Source organism: Neofelis nebulosa, chromosome 14 (genome assembly GCF_028018385.1).
Source record: "Neofelis nebulosa isolate mNeoNeb1 chromosome 14, mNeoNeb1.pri, whole genome shotgun sequence".
Classification (NCBI taxonomy): Eukaryota; Metazoa; Chordata; class Mammalia; order Carnivora; family Felidae; genus Neofelis; species Neofelis nebulosa.
This window is the reverse complement of record NC_080795.1, coordinates 44,266,259-44,283,002: the sequence shown is the minus strand read 5'-3', so window position 1 is coordinate 44,283,002 and position 16,744 is coordinate 44,266,259. Positions and strand designations below refer to the sequence as shown.

The 16,744-nt window shown below is 48.5% G+C and overlaps 1 protein-coding gene across 3 annotated transcripts in view; it reads right to left on the bottom strand.

Annotated features, from left to right (window-relative positions):
• The window catches only part of MATN2 (matrilin 2), a 136,279-nt gene that overhangs the window by 80,607 nt on the left and 38,928 nt on the right, over positions 1-16,744 (bottom strand). For all 3 annotated transcript variants that reach the window (XM_058698671.1, XM_058698673.1, XM_058698670.1), the window contains exon 3: positions 7,685-8,254. In XM_058698671.1, the coding sequence (XP_058554654.1) occupies positions 7,685-8,254 (570 nt within the window). The remainder of the gene's footprint in view (positions 1-7,684; positions 8,255-16,744) is intronic.

Here is a 16,744-nt window from a genome sequence, read left to right as displayed (position 1 = left end):
GGGGAAGGGAAAGGGGAAAAAATAGTTACAAACAGAGAGGGAGGGAGCCAAACCATAGGAGGACAAACTAAGGGTTGATGGGGGTTGGGGGAGAGGGGAAAGTGGGTGATGGGCATTGAGGAGGGCACTTGTTGGGATGAGCACTGGGTGTTGTATGTAAGGCAATGTGACAATAAATTACACTTAAAGAATAAAAATAAATAAATAAATAAACTTTTAAAAAAGATACAAACAATGTTTGGAAAGTTAGTAGTTAAATCCTATCAATCAGGTTTACTTTGGTGTGAAAAAATATGTTTCTGTGACCATGGACAATTTTCTTAACCATTTTATATAAAATGGGGATAAGAGGCACCTGGGTGGCCGAGTCAGTTGAGCGTTTGACTCTTGATTTTGGCTCAGGTCACTATCTCATGGTCATGAGATCGAGCCCCACGTCGAGCCCCACGTGGGGCTCCACACTGAATATGGAGCCTGCTTAAGATTCTCTCTCCCCCTCTCCCTTTGCAGCCCCCTCAAAAAATGGGGATAAAAATAGCTCCTACTTCATAAGAGCCTTGTGAGGATTAAAATAATTAAGATGGTAAAATACTTAGAACCGTGTCCTAGGGACTGCTCCATACACAGCTGCAGGTAGCATTGGGAAGTGTGGTGGTTTATTGTCTTATTTTATATGTGGGAGCTCATCCTACACGTAGTGGTCGTCACCTTGGATTTTCACTCAACACTAACTGCAGATTCTATCTGTACTGATGTATATACTATCTACAGGGAATCTAAGATGCACCCCAATGTGAAAGACGTTAAGATGTGAAGCTGCAAACAGGTGATCCCCATTATTCACAGATTCCATATTTGTGAACTCGCCTACTCACTAAAATGTATTTGTAACCCTGAAATCGATACTCACAGTGAAATCAACACAGACAGGCTCAGTCATGAAAAATTTGAGTCGCCTGATGTGCGCACTGCCAGCTGAGGTGGCCTCCTTGTTTCAGTTCTCAGACAGTACACAACTGTCCTTTTTGAGGTCTATTTGGTGCCTCGTTTTTTGATTTTTGGGCTTGTTTCTGTGGGTGATTTTGCTGTTTAACACGGCCCCGAGCAGAATGCCGAAGTGCTAGCGTTTGCTGATGTGAAGCGCTTAGTGATGTGCGTCTAGTGCTTCTGGGTGCAAGCAGGCAGCAGGCGCCTTACAGGTGAAAGGTGCGCTGGGTACGTTTTGGGCTCTGGCTTCAACAACAGTGCTGCTAGCTGTGAGCAGCTCAGTGTTAATGAATCAACATGTGTATCACATAAGGTGCCTCTAGACACATAGAACAGTTTATGTATTGATCAGTTAACAAAAATGTGGAGACTAGAGGCTTGTAGGAACCTAACTCCCTATCTCCCCCAGGAGTCGTGGTTCAGTATTTGCAAATTCAGCATTCACCAGGACTTTATAGAACATAATCACTGAGAATAATGAGAATTGACTGTATATCTCAGATCTGATCAAATATGTTAGATCTGTTTTATTCCCTTCAATTGCTTTATCTATCGGTCCTATGATTCTTCCTCATTGTATTTAGTCATTTCCCCATCAGCCGTCATTTGCACAGTTCCCAGATTTTCACTTGCATTGACACTGGGATGCATATTCTCAGATACATCTCCTTGAGCACAAGTGCGGTGGTTTTGCTAGGACTGGATCCTAGTTTGAAGAGACGTGGCCTAATTGCCTTGCAAGCTGGTTCACACCAGCAATGCATGAGAGTAAAAAACCTCAGTGCTCGGGATTATCAAAATAGTTAAGTTTTGACAGCCTTATGAGTGGAAAATCATTATCCTGTTTTTAAAATGCATTTGCTGTGCACTGTTCTCTTTCTTTCCTAGACTGCTGGAGCCCAACTACCCACAGGCATGGCAGGGGGCGGGGGGCATTCCTGAAGAACTTTCAGTGTGTCCCTCTCTGTAATGAAGGAAGTCTCAAGTTTGGAAACCAGCCACACACCAGTTATCCACTGGTGTGAGGCCCACGTGATGACCGGTGCCCATCTTCTCATCTGGACCCTGGCAGACAATACAAGGGGGCAGGAGATGTGAGACAGAGGAAATATCTGTTGGGCATCAGGCAGCACAGTGTTGAAGAGGGCGGCTTCTAGAAGCAGACTGCCTGAATGCTCAGCTTCACAACTTAGTATGACTTTGTAGGAATTACTTAATTTCCTTAAACTCCACTTCTTCCTTCAGCTGTCAAATGGGGAAATTAAAAGAGGCTTGTTTTGGCCATGTGCCGTAAAAGAATTAGAACCAGGAGACTGTGATTTGGTATAATGGAAAGCGTACCAGATAAGAAGCCAGAAGACTTGGATTCCGGTTCTGCTCTGCCTTGAGCAAGGGAGGGAAGTTCAGGTAAGTTGGGTAGCCCTTTTAGACCTGTTTCTTTACCTGTAGAATAAAGTCATGAATGGTGTCTAGGGACCCTTAGTACAGACACTTATTTTGTCTGGGTAGCACCACCCCCCATGCCACCTTTTCAACAAACTGCCCTTCCTTCTCACTTCGAATGTGTGGGACCTGTAGGAGCTGCCCATGTGTTGGTATGAGGCAGCCCCGCTCCTGGATGCCACTGACCAGCACAGGATGTGACCATCAGAGTCCTTTCCTGGCATCCAGGAGCTAGAACTGAGGGAAGAGAGGCTTAAACCAAGGGCAGGTACCTGTCGGGGGCTGACAGGGTACATGCTTTCTGCCCAAGGAACAGAGAGGAACGGGAGGCAGAAGGAGAAGGTGGAGAGAAAGTGGGACTGTCATTCGTTACTCTTCCACTTATTTCCACGGGGTAATATGATACGACCCCTCCCCCTTAAAAGCTAGTTCAAACTGAATTTCGGTTACTTTCAAGCAAAAGAATCTCAAATCTTTTTACTAAGATAAAGTAAAAATTTTCCGTCTGTAAAATTTTACGGATGAGTGATTGGTGTTCCCAAAAGCAATGGGGTCCTCACACCCCTGCCATCCCGTGGGACCGGCCTCTGTGGTGTGCTGAAGGGGAGGTGACTGTCCTGCCTCCTCCACTAGCCAGCGGTGGACGCATTTCTCAGAAGGCCTGGTAGGTTGTAACTGGGTCAAGGCCTTGTATTCTGGGGAAGTAATCACTCATCAGCAGACTAGGTCACTGGCAAGACTGGATTTAAAAAAAATTTTTTTTAATGTTTATTTTTGAGAGGCAGAGAGAGAGACAGAGCGTGAGTGGGGGAGGGCAGAGAGAGAGGGAGACACAGAATCCAAAGCAGGCTCCAGGCTCTGAGCTGTCAGCACAAAGTCCAACGCAGGGCTCAAACCCACAGACCATGAGATCATGACCTGAGCCAAAGTTGGACGCTTAACCGACTGAGCCACCCAGGACTGGATTTTTTTTTTTTTTAACTAGGAAATATGAATGTGCATAAATGCCTATTAACAGATGCATAAATGATCGAAGGAATGGTAGGGCTGACTGGGGGTCTAGAAAGAAACAATTACTGGGTACGTAGAGTCAGCGTTTGTTGAAATCCATCTGGCCTCCCGCTTAACACCAGAGCCCCAAAGGGCTGTAATAAAAAGTGTAGACTTCGCCCAGGCTGGTGGATGAAAGGTGTGTCTTAGGAACACTATTAGAGCCTTAATTTGTGCCTGGCCTGGGCGGGGTGGGGCTGTTAGGGTAGGAACTGCCAGCCTCTAGGCTCCAAATACCGGGCTTGGCTGATACAACAGGTAGCAAGAGGTTACTTAAAATCAGCCCCGCCCAGGTTACAATGAGTCATCAGAAAGCTCAGGATAGACCTGCATTTTTCAGCGCCTAAATTCAGTGTCCTTTCTCCCTGGGTGGCAAAAATGGCACAGCCCAGGATGTGTAGGTTTTGGTCGTCTTGTAGACAGGGCCTCAATTCACAGGCTACCTGGTCTCCAAGTTTCTCTGGTGCCCTCAGGGGTGGCCTGAGAATGGAACCTCAGCAGCCTCCGCCTTGCTGTGGCTGGTGTGGGAATTCACCGCCCGCAGATAAAAGCCGCTGCTGTGCCCAAGTTCATGTCCACACAGGCAGTGACAGCCAGGGCCAGGTCTCCCGCTCAAGGGCAGTCTGGCTCCAGAGCCTAATCTCTTCCTAGTTTGACAATGAAGGACCGGCTCTGACCACACAGGAAGACTGCCTGTCTCCTCTGACCCGATCCGCAGATAAGCAGAGCTTGTCAGCTCTGCTCGAAGCACAGGAGCCCCAGCCCTTCTTCCCTCTGAAATCTTGTCCCTAGTTGCATCATGGCCTCCACTTTCCTGCCTCCCCTTCGTCAGCATTTTTCAAACGTGGGTCATGTCTCTTTAGCAGGTTATAAAACTAAGAGAGAATCTGGACTAGTTCTTTGCTGCTGCTGCTGCTGCTGCTGCTGCTGCTGTTACTGTTGTTTTAATGAAATGGAAAAATCAAGTGAAAATATCTTTCCTTTCCTGGCTTACTGCTGTCGCCCACCGCACTCCCCTCAGTTAGCCAGGAAACTCCTATTCATCTTTCAAGTTTTTGTAGCACCGAATGGTCAAGATGTGGACACTGAGCCAGAATGCCTGGGCTCACATCTCAATGCTACCACAGTGCTGTGTGACCTTGGATAAGTCATTGAACCTCTCTGGGTCTTAGTTTTCCCTTCTGTAAAATGAGAATTGTAAAAGTACCTACTTCACAGGTTTCTTGTATGAATAAAATGAATTAATGTAGGCTAATAGCTCAAAACAGTGCATGAACATATTAATGTCAATAAATGGTAATGATTAGGGGCACCTGGGTGGTTCAGTTGGTTAAGCGTCTGACTTTGACTCAGGTCATGATCTCATGGTTCATAAGTTCCAGCCCCGCATCGGGCTCTGTGCTGACAGCTTAGAGCCTGGAGTCTGCTTTGGATTCTGTCTCCCTCTTTCTCTGCCCCTCCCCCACGTATTCTCCCCCCCCCCCAAATAAATAAAACAGTTAAAAATTTTTAAATAAGTACATAAATAAATAAATGGCAATGATGATTATTATTATTTCCTTTTTAAAGCTCTCTAGAAGCTCCTAGGGAGACCCAGGTATTCTCTGACCAGAGTTCCCTCATTCCCTGGTGACTCTCCAAGGCCTCTGAGGTGCACATTTTGGATAGCCAACATCCCACTTCTCTGTGATGAGAGCATCTTTCTACCAGCCTGGAACCCTCAGGCCTGGCACGTGAAGGGTAGGGTAAGAGCTTGGGCCAGAGAAACTGCAAACTGAATCTCCAATCCTGCTATCTGAAGTTGCTTATCCTTTCTAAGCCTCAGTTTCCACTTCTGTAAAATGAGAATAATAATAGCATCTGCCTCATAAGCTTGTTATAAGTATTAAATGAAGAACATATGGAAAGTACCTAGCCCAGGACAAGCGGATTTGCTAAGTATCATATAGGTGGCAGGTGGGGACATTGAGACTCAAGTCTGCTCTTCCCCTACCCTACAAAGCTTCCTATAAATTCTGGGGTGAATGTCAACCTCAAAGTTGGTTTACTCAGCATGGCTGGACTGTGGAGGTGGCCACCAGAAAATGGTTTACCTTAAAAGAGGAATTTATAACCCCTGGCGTGCAGAGGAGTAAAATGAGCAAGAGCTTCGGAAGGAGAACCCACTACCTGCTGGCTATATGTTCTCGGGGAATTCACATAAGCAGTTACTAGGGTGAGAAGGGGGGAGGGATGGTATTGTGTTGCCTCCCCCAGATTTTTGTGAGGATCAAATATAAAAACAGAAGAGTAAGTGCTTTATAAATATTAGTTATTGAAATCTTTACTGCACAGTTGATAAAGAGGCCTCAGGACCTCCTCAACCTGTCAAGACGGTTGACAGGTCTGCTCAGCAGAACCCTGCCACGTGGTGGGAGAGAAACTGGTCTCCTCCGGGGAGGCAGGGGGCCTGGGTTCTTGGGCCACGCCAACGAACGAATGGCATAATCCCAATATTTTCTTAAAAGCTTCCAGATTACAACAAAGTGCGGGGCGGAGGATCCAAACTGCCTTTTAATTTTGCTGCCTGACCATAAAGCACACAGAAAAGGTCCTTATTCACACAAGTCCACATCCTTAGCCTCATATCGCCTTTCCATTTCCTGATAAATCCAGAGCGCTTATAAAAGAACTCCATTGACATTTTCCAAGACAAATGAATAAACCCATCAATACTGTCACGGAACCAATTTCTTTTTTAATATTTCCAGGAAAATGGGAACATAAATTCTGCAGAAGTCATTTAAAGTCATAAACCTTAAAATGTTTGCAGCGCATTCTACTGGTTGAAGTTTTCCCGGGCAACCTGGGCCATGGCACCCCATTGACACGGCCCTTCTGCGTGCCAGGCCAAACGGCACTTTTGAAAACTCTCCAAGAGACATTGCAGAGAAAAAGGTTCTTTTTTCCTTCATGGCATTGATTTTTTTAAGTACATCTTTTGACTTGAGAGTTAAGAAACAATGGAGTCTCTGCTTTTTGAGGTTAGTTCTCAGCAGGGGATTCAAAAAAACAACAACACATCAAAAACACACCATCTTTCCTCCCTGAGGCTTCAGCGGGAGGAGTGGGGGTCCCAAGGCTGTGTAAGAGTCTGAGAAAAGAGTCCTCAGAGCCCCCCCGCTCTTGGGGAGCTGGAGATGAGTCTGGTCCTAAGCTCATTCTCCACACATACTCATACTTTGGAACACTAGTTATTTCCAAATAGGTTTTTCCTTTTGCTTTCCCATCAAAAAAGCATGACAGTTGGAGGGGACAGGGACAGATGGATAGGGGCAAGGTAACACCGGACACTGTTTACCAGGTCAGGAGGCACGTCTCCAGTTTCCAAGGACTAGAGAGGAGGCTGGGTGGCCCCCTGAGCCCCTGCCCTCCTGGAGGAAGAAAGGACAAGCAGCCAGCTGCAGAAGCAGGAAACTGGGGAGAGGGCAAGCGGACCTGCTGCGGAAAGCTGAGGCAGGAGCCCTGGGCTCAGGTAACTGAGCGCAGGCTGGCAAGGAAGGGAGAGAGAAGCCTTGTGGAGAGGAGGATCAGAAAGCAAGAGAGGGCAGAGGACCCCTGAAGCAGAAGGCAGCTCAAGGATGTGGACAGGTATCCCCCTTACAGAAGGAGGGGACCAAATCTCAGCCCTCCCCGTGCACTGGGCCTCTTCGAAGAGAAAATCTCCACCACTAGCACCACCATGGGGCAATAATGCTTGGTATTCGGCCCCATCCAAGGAGACATCATGGAATTTTTTTGCCCTCCCGTCCCCATGTCTACTCCAACTCATGAATTCTAGCTTAAGGAATGCCAGGGCAGTCCAATGTGTTGGAGAAAAGCTTTGCCCATCTACTTGTACTCATTCTGCTGTCTGAGTTCAAACGTCCCTTCCCCAGAGGATTCTCCCTGGGCACCCTGGTCTAGGTTGGGTCCTGCCCTGAATTCTTCCTCTATGATATTGTTACAACTGCAGTTACTTACTTATCTGCATCATTACATCCTCACTATCTGTCTCCTTGGCCAGAGTGCAACCCCAGGAGAATACCATGTCTATCCTGGCCTTTGCTGAACACCCCTTGCCAACACAGTACCTGGGACAAGGTAGCACAGAAACAACACGGGGAGATGAAAAAAGGAATCCTCATGATTCCCCCTGGAAGAGCCCCAGAGGAGCAGGACTTACTGCACAACTTGTTCTGGAACACCGAGGTCAGTGACTCCATCTGGCTGAAGTTGGCCACCAGAAAGACATGGTCCTCATGGGGCTCGCTCCCGATGGCCTTCAGTGTGTTGAGGTCCACCTGGCCCACACCAATGGCAAAGATCAGGATGCCCGTGTCCCGTGCCTTTGCAGCCACCTCGGCCACGGAGTCCTGCGGCCTCCCGTCGGTCACGATCATTATGACCCGCAGCACATTCTCCCTCAGAGGCCGGGCCCCCTCTGCTTCTGAGAATGCGATATTCAGGGCATACTGGATGGCCAGCCCCGTCATGGTGCCCGTTGACAGGTGCCTCATCCTCTTGACCGCACGCTCCACTTCAGACTTCCTCTTGAAGGTCTTGAGGGAGAACTCGTTCTTGACGGTGCTGCCATACTGCAGCAAGCCCACTCGGGTGACATCAGGGCCAATGTCCAAGAATTGCAAGATGTCCACGATGAACTCCTTGACTTTTGCATAGTCGTGGGTGTTGACGCTGCGGGAGCTGTCGATGATGAAGACCAGGTCTGCCCGTTTATTCTCACAGGAGCTCTCTGGGGAAAGAGGAGAGGTCAGATCCATTAGAAGAGTGCTATGGCCCAGGGCAGCCTGGCTGTTGTTGGAAATCCTAGGGCTGGGGGTCACCTTCCAGACCTCCAATCTCCACGGGCTTTTCTTCCCCGCCCGGGGAAGCTGTAAGGGTAAAAAAATGTGCATGACTGTGTGATCGTGAGTATTGGCTACAAAGATACTATTTATTTTTGCAAGATAAACGGACACTTCAGTTTCTAGAAAGCCATCAATACAGTTTTTAGGTGGGCACGCACCTGAGCGGGGCCAAAATGATTTTATTATTTACTGCATGCCACATAAGCCTGGCTGGATACTGCAGGGAATATGCAATAAGCCTAGGATGGGACCACCGTCAAGGAGCTTACGATCCACCTTGGGAACTTAACTAACGGAACAAATGAAAGAATAATTAGCGCGGTGCCGACACTAGATGTTCAGAGAACGGGGATGTTAGTGGGCTGGGGTCAAGGAGACAGGACGTGAACTGGTCTCACGCGGCGTTCGCATCCAGAGAAGGAACACATGGAGGCAGACACGTGAACAGAAGCCTACGATGGCACGAGGGTGGTGGAAATGGAGTGAGCGGCGAAGGGCTGCTAGGAGGTGCAGAGAGGAACGGAGTTGGAGGGTAACCCCAAGCCAGCTACAAAAGGCCTGGGAAATGTGCACCTGATGCCACCGGTGATGAGCACAGTATATTAGCATCACACCATGTAACTCAGCTCACCTGTAGGGAGGTTACATAACAACAAGCCAATGAGGGTGGCAGTGGTTTGCAAGTGGTTGATGCTGACCATTGCCGCACTGGTTGAGAGGGGGCCTCCACCTCAACGAGGGGAGCAGGTGCTGAAGCTGGAGAAGGGACTGACCGAGAGACAAAGGACACAGTTAACAGGAAAAAGGCAAATGTTAAGTCTCTCCCTCACCCCCACCATACTTGTTCCAGAAACCCTCAAACAAGGAGGCTAGAAGAGGTTTGAGTCTGTGGGCGAAACTCATCACATCCTGGGAAGAGGCTGATAGGGGATGAGATGAGAGGCCTCCTCCCTCAGAGGGTGGAGGAATTTCTCCGATGTTCTGAGCTACCTTCTCCAGCCAAAGGGGGGGTGCCTCCTCCCCTTCCCAGACTCTGTAGCTAAATCCAGATTTGACAGGGATTAGAAAAGGGATCCCAAATGCTTGCCCTAAATCCCAATCACCACAGCTGCAAGAAAGAGAGAGGAAGCCAAATATGAAACAGTGAACCCAGTCATCCAGATGAAAAGTGGGAAAGGCCCATGAGGTCATCCTGTCCAGGCCGGCTTGCCAGGCTGTGACTGGCCCCGAGCGCCTGCACACACACCTCGTCCACCGCGTGGCCTCACAGGTCTTCCGATCTGGGGGCGAGGAAGCACCCCCAAACCACAGCCTCCTGGCAGGAGAGCAACCTTGTGCTGCACCCACACATAAAGCCGGGGCTGTGTGAATTCAAAATGTGTTTCTCAAACCAGAGGCCCCAGAAACTGCCTTCAAGGACTCTGGGAGAAAGATCAATATAAAACCTGACGTTTGTGGGATGTTTTAAAATCTATTTTCCAGAGTGCATTCTTCTCTATGGTCTCATTTGATTTTCAGAACAAGCTCTTAAGGGGAAAGACTAGTGTCATATCCATTTGGATACACAAGAAAATGGAGGCACTGAAAGTTTGAAAATCCCTTTTAATACAGAAAAAAAACCTATACGGAGACAATACCAACACCCACAGCATTAGGTGGTAGCTAGAACTCAAGGAACTGACGCTGGTGAAGAGCGTAGCCTTGGGTCCTGTGTGTGGGAACCCCCTTATCTGCCCACACCGCCCCCCATTTGTCTCCTGCCGGGCCCAGGCTGGGGAGAAGGCCGCTGTTCCTGCACACAGGCACCTGCCCTATGAGGCAAGGGGCTGAAATCTTGAACCCCAGGGGCTGTGTCCACCCCGAGAAGCAGCTGGAAGGGGTGCCTCTTGTAATTTTCACAAAGGTGCCGATGGTCTAGCATACAGCCCTGGGTTGGAGCCGTGGACGACAGACCCGCAGGTTCCAGGACAGAAGACAAGGGCCAGGACCCAGGCTGGCCCCTCTCCAGGAGCCACCCGCACCCCACCCTTGATGTCAGAACTCACTGCAGGGAGAATGTGACCCAGTGACCTCCGCCTGCTGAGGAGAACTGCAACCAGGCTCAGACCCTGCCATGGAGGAAGATATTAAGGAAAGCCTTCTTGGGAGGGAGAGAGGAGACAGCAGACTGGCTTCCTGAGAACTCTTCCTCGGGAGATTTTTGGAAGCAGGAGGTCCTCTGGGGTTGGGATCTTTGCTGTGGGTCTTAGTCATGGTGTCAACATCCCATCAAGCATCACAGTCAATTTAAAGGGAAGCCTGGAAGTTCCATGGGGAATTATGTGATAAACTGGATTAGCTCCCGTCAAAACAAATGTGCAGTTTCCACAACGCCTGGGCATTTACAAAAACACCACAAAGGTTCGAAATATTGTGGGAGGTGCCAAGGGAGCTGTGGCTGTGAGCTGAAAGCCAGTCCTGGCAGCCCGAGTGACCAAGTGCTCCTCAGGAGAACTCCTCAGGTCTCTTAGGAGCTCAGGACCACTCTCTTTCAGCTTGTCTCTGAGAAGGCCAGTCCGGTGGTTCTCAAACTTGAGGTGCCTCCCAATCGCCTCAAGGATTGTTCAAAACTAAGATCGGTGGGCCACACCTCCAGAATTTCTGATTCTGTAGATCTAGAGTGACACCTGAAAATCTGCATTTCTAGATAGTTCCCAGGCAAAATTGATGCTGCTGGCCCAGGGACCACACTTTGAGAACCCCTAGTTTAGGTACTAGAGGGATCTCTGGAGAAACGAAGTTCTGGCAAGTCTGGACCTCACCATCTCACTGTGAATTCCCCCAAGTGGGAGACAGTCGCATTCATCTGCCTAACCATGCAGGTGGGAACCGAGTAAGTCTTTGGTCAACATTTGCAGAGTTAAATGGAATTCTGGGTGGTGGAGCAAGGCTTCAGGTGAAAGGGATTGAGCCACAGCAGTCAGTTCAAGGAGGTGGATGAAAACCACAAAGTCGGGAAGGTCTAGAGCAGGTGTAGATTCTGCTAATAGAGACATAGATTCTGGACCCAAATCTTGCCATTTTGTGAGGAAGCATAGCCACTTTGGAACTTTGGTTCATAGACTCATAGACCAATAAACTCTAAGAGCTGGAGGGATCGAAATAAAGTCCAAGTCACTCACTTTACAGAAGGGGAAACTGAGGCTTAGAAATGTGATTCCACCTCTGTGAGGCCTTATGGCTAGTTAGGGTCAGACCTGGAACTATACTAATGGCTCTTCCTCTACCTCATGGTGGACACCTTGGAAATTCTCAATACAGCTGGCATTACAATATGGGCTTTGTAGATGCTGGGGACATTCTGAAATATTTGCTGTGAAGAACCCCACAGCTTTTCCACGTGGGGACTGCTCAGAGGTGTTTCTAGACTCTCCTCTGTGTGTTCCCTTCACATACAGGTTCTGATAAATGGCATCCCTGTGTCCCTAGCCTGGGAGAAGAGCGTGCAATCTTCCTTCTGGCCCCTCATGACAGACTTTCAACAGCACTGGATGAGGGTCTTTGGGCACATCATAAAATGTCATCCCTTGAACCACAAAGTGACAGTCTGGACCTTGTCACCAGCACTTCAGTACAGTCAGCTTGTCTTCAAAGCCCCCAAAGTTGGGGAAACAAGTGCCTCTTACCCTTGAACCTGAGCCAGGACAATGTTAAGCAACATTTCTACCCCAGCGGGATTACAGTTGCAACCTTGGAAGGATTTCCTCTCCTCAGGGTTGCAGAGCCCTGACTAATCAGCCTCCCTTGCTCTGGCTAAATTCAATCACGGCCATGTAATTGTACAGTAAATATTTGGTGCCATCTGCCTGGGAAGATCAAAGCATGTTTGAGGAAGGAAAATATGTATCTATAATAAGGGTAAAGTAATTTCATCCGGAGACTGAAAAGGAACTCTGAAATGCTTAGTGATACAACAGACAGTCCTATGACCTGAGTGTAAGTCCAGCCTCTGCCACCTTCTGTCCATGTGGTCTCGTGCCTCTCCTTACCCTCTCTGACCCTCACTCTCTTCTTCTGTGAAATGGTGACAATAATACCTGCCAGGGATGTTGTGAAACTCAGAAGAATATAGTAATAATTTATAGCTACTGTTTATTGAGCACTTAATGAGTACTGGGCCTTGTTCTGAATACTTTCCAGTTGTTGGCTTCTTTGTTCTTCATGAACACCTTAGGGAGTAGGTGCTGTTACTATCCCATTTTACAGGTGATGACAATGAGCCTAGAACGGCCAGATAACTAGCTCAGGGCCTCGTATTTAGGAAGGAGGGGAGCCAGGATCTGAACCCATTTTGTCTGCCTCTGTACCCCACGCTCTTAACCGCCAAGCAATACTCAGGAAGGATTTTATTCTTTTAGACCTGTCACCCTCAGCATACTCAAGATACACCAGGACTGCACTGGCCCTTCCTTCCCTGGAATCACAGCCTGGAAGCTATGGCTCAAACTTGCCTGCCTCCTGCCAAGGGCTTCTCTCTGCTCCATGCCTATTTGTCTTTTTAAAAATTGAATAAAATGATAAAACAGATGCTTGCCTCCCTGAATAGCAGTAGCCCAGTAAATCCGGCTGCTGGTCATTTCCATTCTCATTCATCTGACAAGTGCTTGTTGAGAGATCAGTAGGAGCAAGGCCTGGGGAAACTGCAGGATGGATGTGGGTGATGGAGGGCCGAGGGAAACTGCATCCCATAAGCGTTTGGTTTATGTGAATTGTGGTATATGGGTTGGTCAAAGAAAGACAGCTGGAGAGACAGACAGACCAAGAGAAAAGACTACCATGTGGGGTGCCTGGGTGTCTCAGTCAGTTGAGTGTCCGACTTCGGCTCAGGTCATGATCTCACGGTTAGTGAGTTCAAGCCTCGCATCGGGCTCCGCACTAACAAAGCGGAGCCTGCTTGGGATTCTCTCTCTCTCAAATATTAATTAAAAAAAAAAAAAAAAGACTACCATGTAACACAGCACCACAACCCTACCCAGTGTCATGCTCAATGAGTACATGTCCACAGATGCCTGAGACATGGCCCCTGAGGCCACCTTGTGTGGCTCTGTCACCTTGTGCCTCCTCCAGACTGTGACTAGTTCTTGGGACTTACAGGTGATTTCATGGATATTTCAGAGGCAGTTTAGACTATTTTTTATCCTATGCCCCCAAAGTGACTTAACCTGCAACTCCCCTGTACTTAGGGCACTTGATTGGGGCACGTGATCCTTGGCTAGGGCTGCAAAGACCACGGTCAAGTCCCTCCGTCTCCACTTCCCTTATTAGTCAGTCGCCAGCTGCTGTATAACCCCTGCCAGACATCTGACAGTAAATGTTGATGAGCTACGGCCCTCTGTGAATCCATTATGGTCTACTCACAACCTCCTAAAGAATCCCTGGGGAACATCCTGAAAACTTGATTATATTCTATTAGGGAAACACCCTGGGCTTCTTGATGGCATCTAAAACATACTTTGGACTCATTAGCAAATCATTCCCCACTTGGTAAGATTTTCCAAACATTTTTCCAAATGCTGGGGCACTCACGGGTCTCTCAACACCACCACACATGATGCCGGGAGCAACTGCGAATAAGCCAAACTACGGAGTCAGGACCAGAAGGGACTTCTGAGTGCTGGAATGATGAGTCAAAACTAACAAGATGAAATCTAATTGGCATAAATGGTAAGCCCTGCACATAGGGCTCAAAAACCCAAGGGTATAAACCATAGGGAAAGAACATCTGCCTGTCAGCCAGTCACGTGATAAAATCTCAAGCCAGGATGGCAAATCCCAAGCTTTGCACGCCATCCCCCCGGCTTCCCGACCTGGCACCTGTGAGACCCCTAATCAATCGCAGGCTCAGAATCAAAGCTCTGCCACAGCACAGCTCCCGGCTTGGCACCCTGAGTTCCCTCCACCTGGTGTCTGGAGGGGGCTTGGGGAATGAAACCGATTTGCCAACCAGACCCTTTGCAACTGGGCCCTTAGATCCCACCCAACCATAATGCCCCAACCTTCTTCTTTTTTTTTTTTTAATGTTTATTTATTTCTGAGAGAGAGAGGGAGACAGAATGCAAGTAGGGGAGGGGCAGAGAGACAGGAAGACACAGAATCCAAAGCAGGCTCCAGGCTCTGAGCTGTCAGCACAGAGCCCAACGCAGGGCTTGAACTCACGAACTGCAAGATCATGACCTGAGCTGAAGTCGGACGCCTAAACAACTGAGCCACCCAGGCGCCACCCCCCACTCCCCACCGCCCCAACCTTCTCATCAATGGCATTCCTGGTCTGAGAGAATAGAGAGACTCTCCCACAAATGGAACTTACTCTTCTCTTTACAGCAGAACTTTCCTATAAACGAATATTTTGGTGAGTTTCATTGATCAGAATCACAATAGCTAAACCTGGCAGCTGTAAATTCTCAGGATACTCTTTCATCAAAGCAATTTCTTCCAAAGCCACCACCTAAGGGTCACTGACAGCATGATCAATCATGTTCATGGGAGAGGTGCCTGGATGGTTCAGTCGGTTGAGCGTCTGAGTCTTGATTTCAGTTCAGGTCATAATCTCACAGTCTGTGGGGTCAAGCCCCACATCAGGCTCCACACTGACAGCACGGAGCCTGCTTGGGATTCTTTCTCTCCTTCTCTCTCTCTCTCTGTCCCTCCCCTGCTCTCTCTCTCTCTCAAAATAAACAAATAAACTTTAAAAAATAATCATGTTCATGGGAGAATGAACTAATAAAGGCTTTGGCCCAGCCCTCCCTACCCTATACCTTATCCCCTGACAATATTAGTCTGTAGTTTCCTACATCCTCTCTAGGCTGCCTCCTCAGCTTAGGACTCAACCCTGTGGGCACCTATTTCTGAAAACCTTTTTTTGATGCCCCCACCCCACCAGCCTAAATTAGGCCTTCCTCTGAGTCCTCGGGTACCTCCCCCAATTACCTCTGCTTGGACGTGTTCCCACCAGCATCTCACGCATGGAGCTACCCAGCCACATGCGGTATCTTCTACGAATCCCTGGTATCCACATAGTTCCAGGTATGATGCTCCATCATCTTTTTGATGTACATGTATGACTGGGAGGGGTGGAAGGACAGGGAAGAGAGAAGGTGCAGATACTCCTCCAGGAACTGGGAGCACTGGTCAGTGGAGATATAAGAAAGAACCCCCACAGCAGTAACCTCAATGTCTTGATGACATCAGAAACACCTGGGGTGTGGGGGCCTCTGGGTGGCTCAGTCAGTTAAGCATCTGACTCCAGACTTCGGCTCAGGTCATGATCTCATGGTTCAGGGGTTCTAGCCCTGCTTCAGGCTCTGCATTGACAAGGTGGAGCCTACTTGCTATTCTCTCTCTCTCTCTCTCTCTCTCTCTCTCTCTCTCTCTCTCTCTCTCTCTCTCCCCTAAAAATAAATAAACTTAAAAAAGAATAAACACCTGGGGTGTGTATTTAAAATGCCGAGCTCCAGGCAGCACCCTAGACCTAGTCAGTGAATTCACCCTAGGCAGTGAATCTGACTCTCTGGGGCTAGTGCCTGGGAATCTGCACTTGTAATTCTTTCCATTGATTCTTGAGACAAATCTGAGAGCTCCATCCCAAGGGGTATGTGAGCCAGAAAGATCATGTACCACTGAGCCAAGAGTCCAGAGGAGAAGACAGTATCAAGGGAGCCCTTTCCAAGACCAAGAGAGACCTTGTAAGTATGGCAACCATACATCCTGGATTTTCCCATGTTCTCTTCTGATGTTGGATCATGTACGTGTCAGCTATGTCCTGGCTTTCAACTAGGTTCAGAAAATAAATAAGGCAGGCACCATTATTGCCCCCAGTGCTGACCCTTAGAGTCTGAATAGCAAGTCCACTGGCATGGGGCAAAAGAGTGGTGGTGGGATAAGGATTTCAAACCCACGCCAGTCTGGTGCTAGGACCTGCACTGTTAGCCCCTACTTCCCAGTATGTGATGTGATGTAAAGAGTCTCCTATGAGCAGGAAAATGTCCCAGAGAAGAGCCTTACCTAACTGCAACTCCTGGTTGCCAATTAACACATTTTTCCCTCGATGAAATCTGGGGAGGACTGGAAGCAGAGACTGGATGAGCCCCGGGAGTTAAAGCTCAACTCAAGACACACTCCCCCAGGGCACATGTCTTCTTCACTCTCTACCCTGGGCCAGTGCCTTGCGGTGGGGGCACCACTGTGCCTTAGCCCCAGGGATTCACCTGCTGCACGCATCCACGTCCAAAAGTGCCTTGTGCCTCACCAGGCAGTGCCGACACTAAGCACCATTCGTGACAATGTGCCATGATGTCATCCCACAAATACCAGACTTACTGGCCTGCAAACCCACAAAA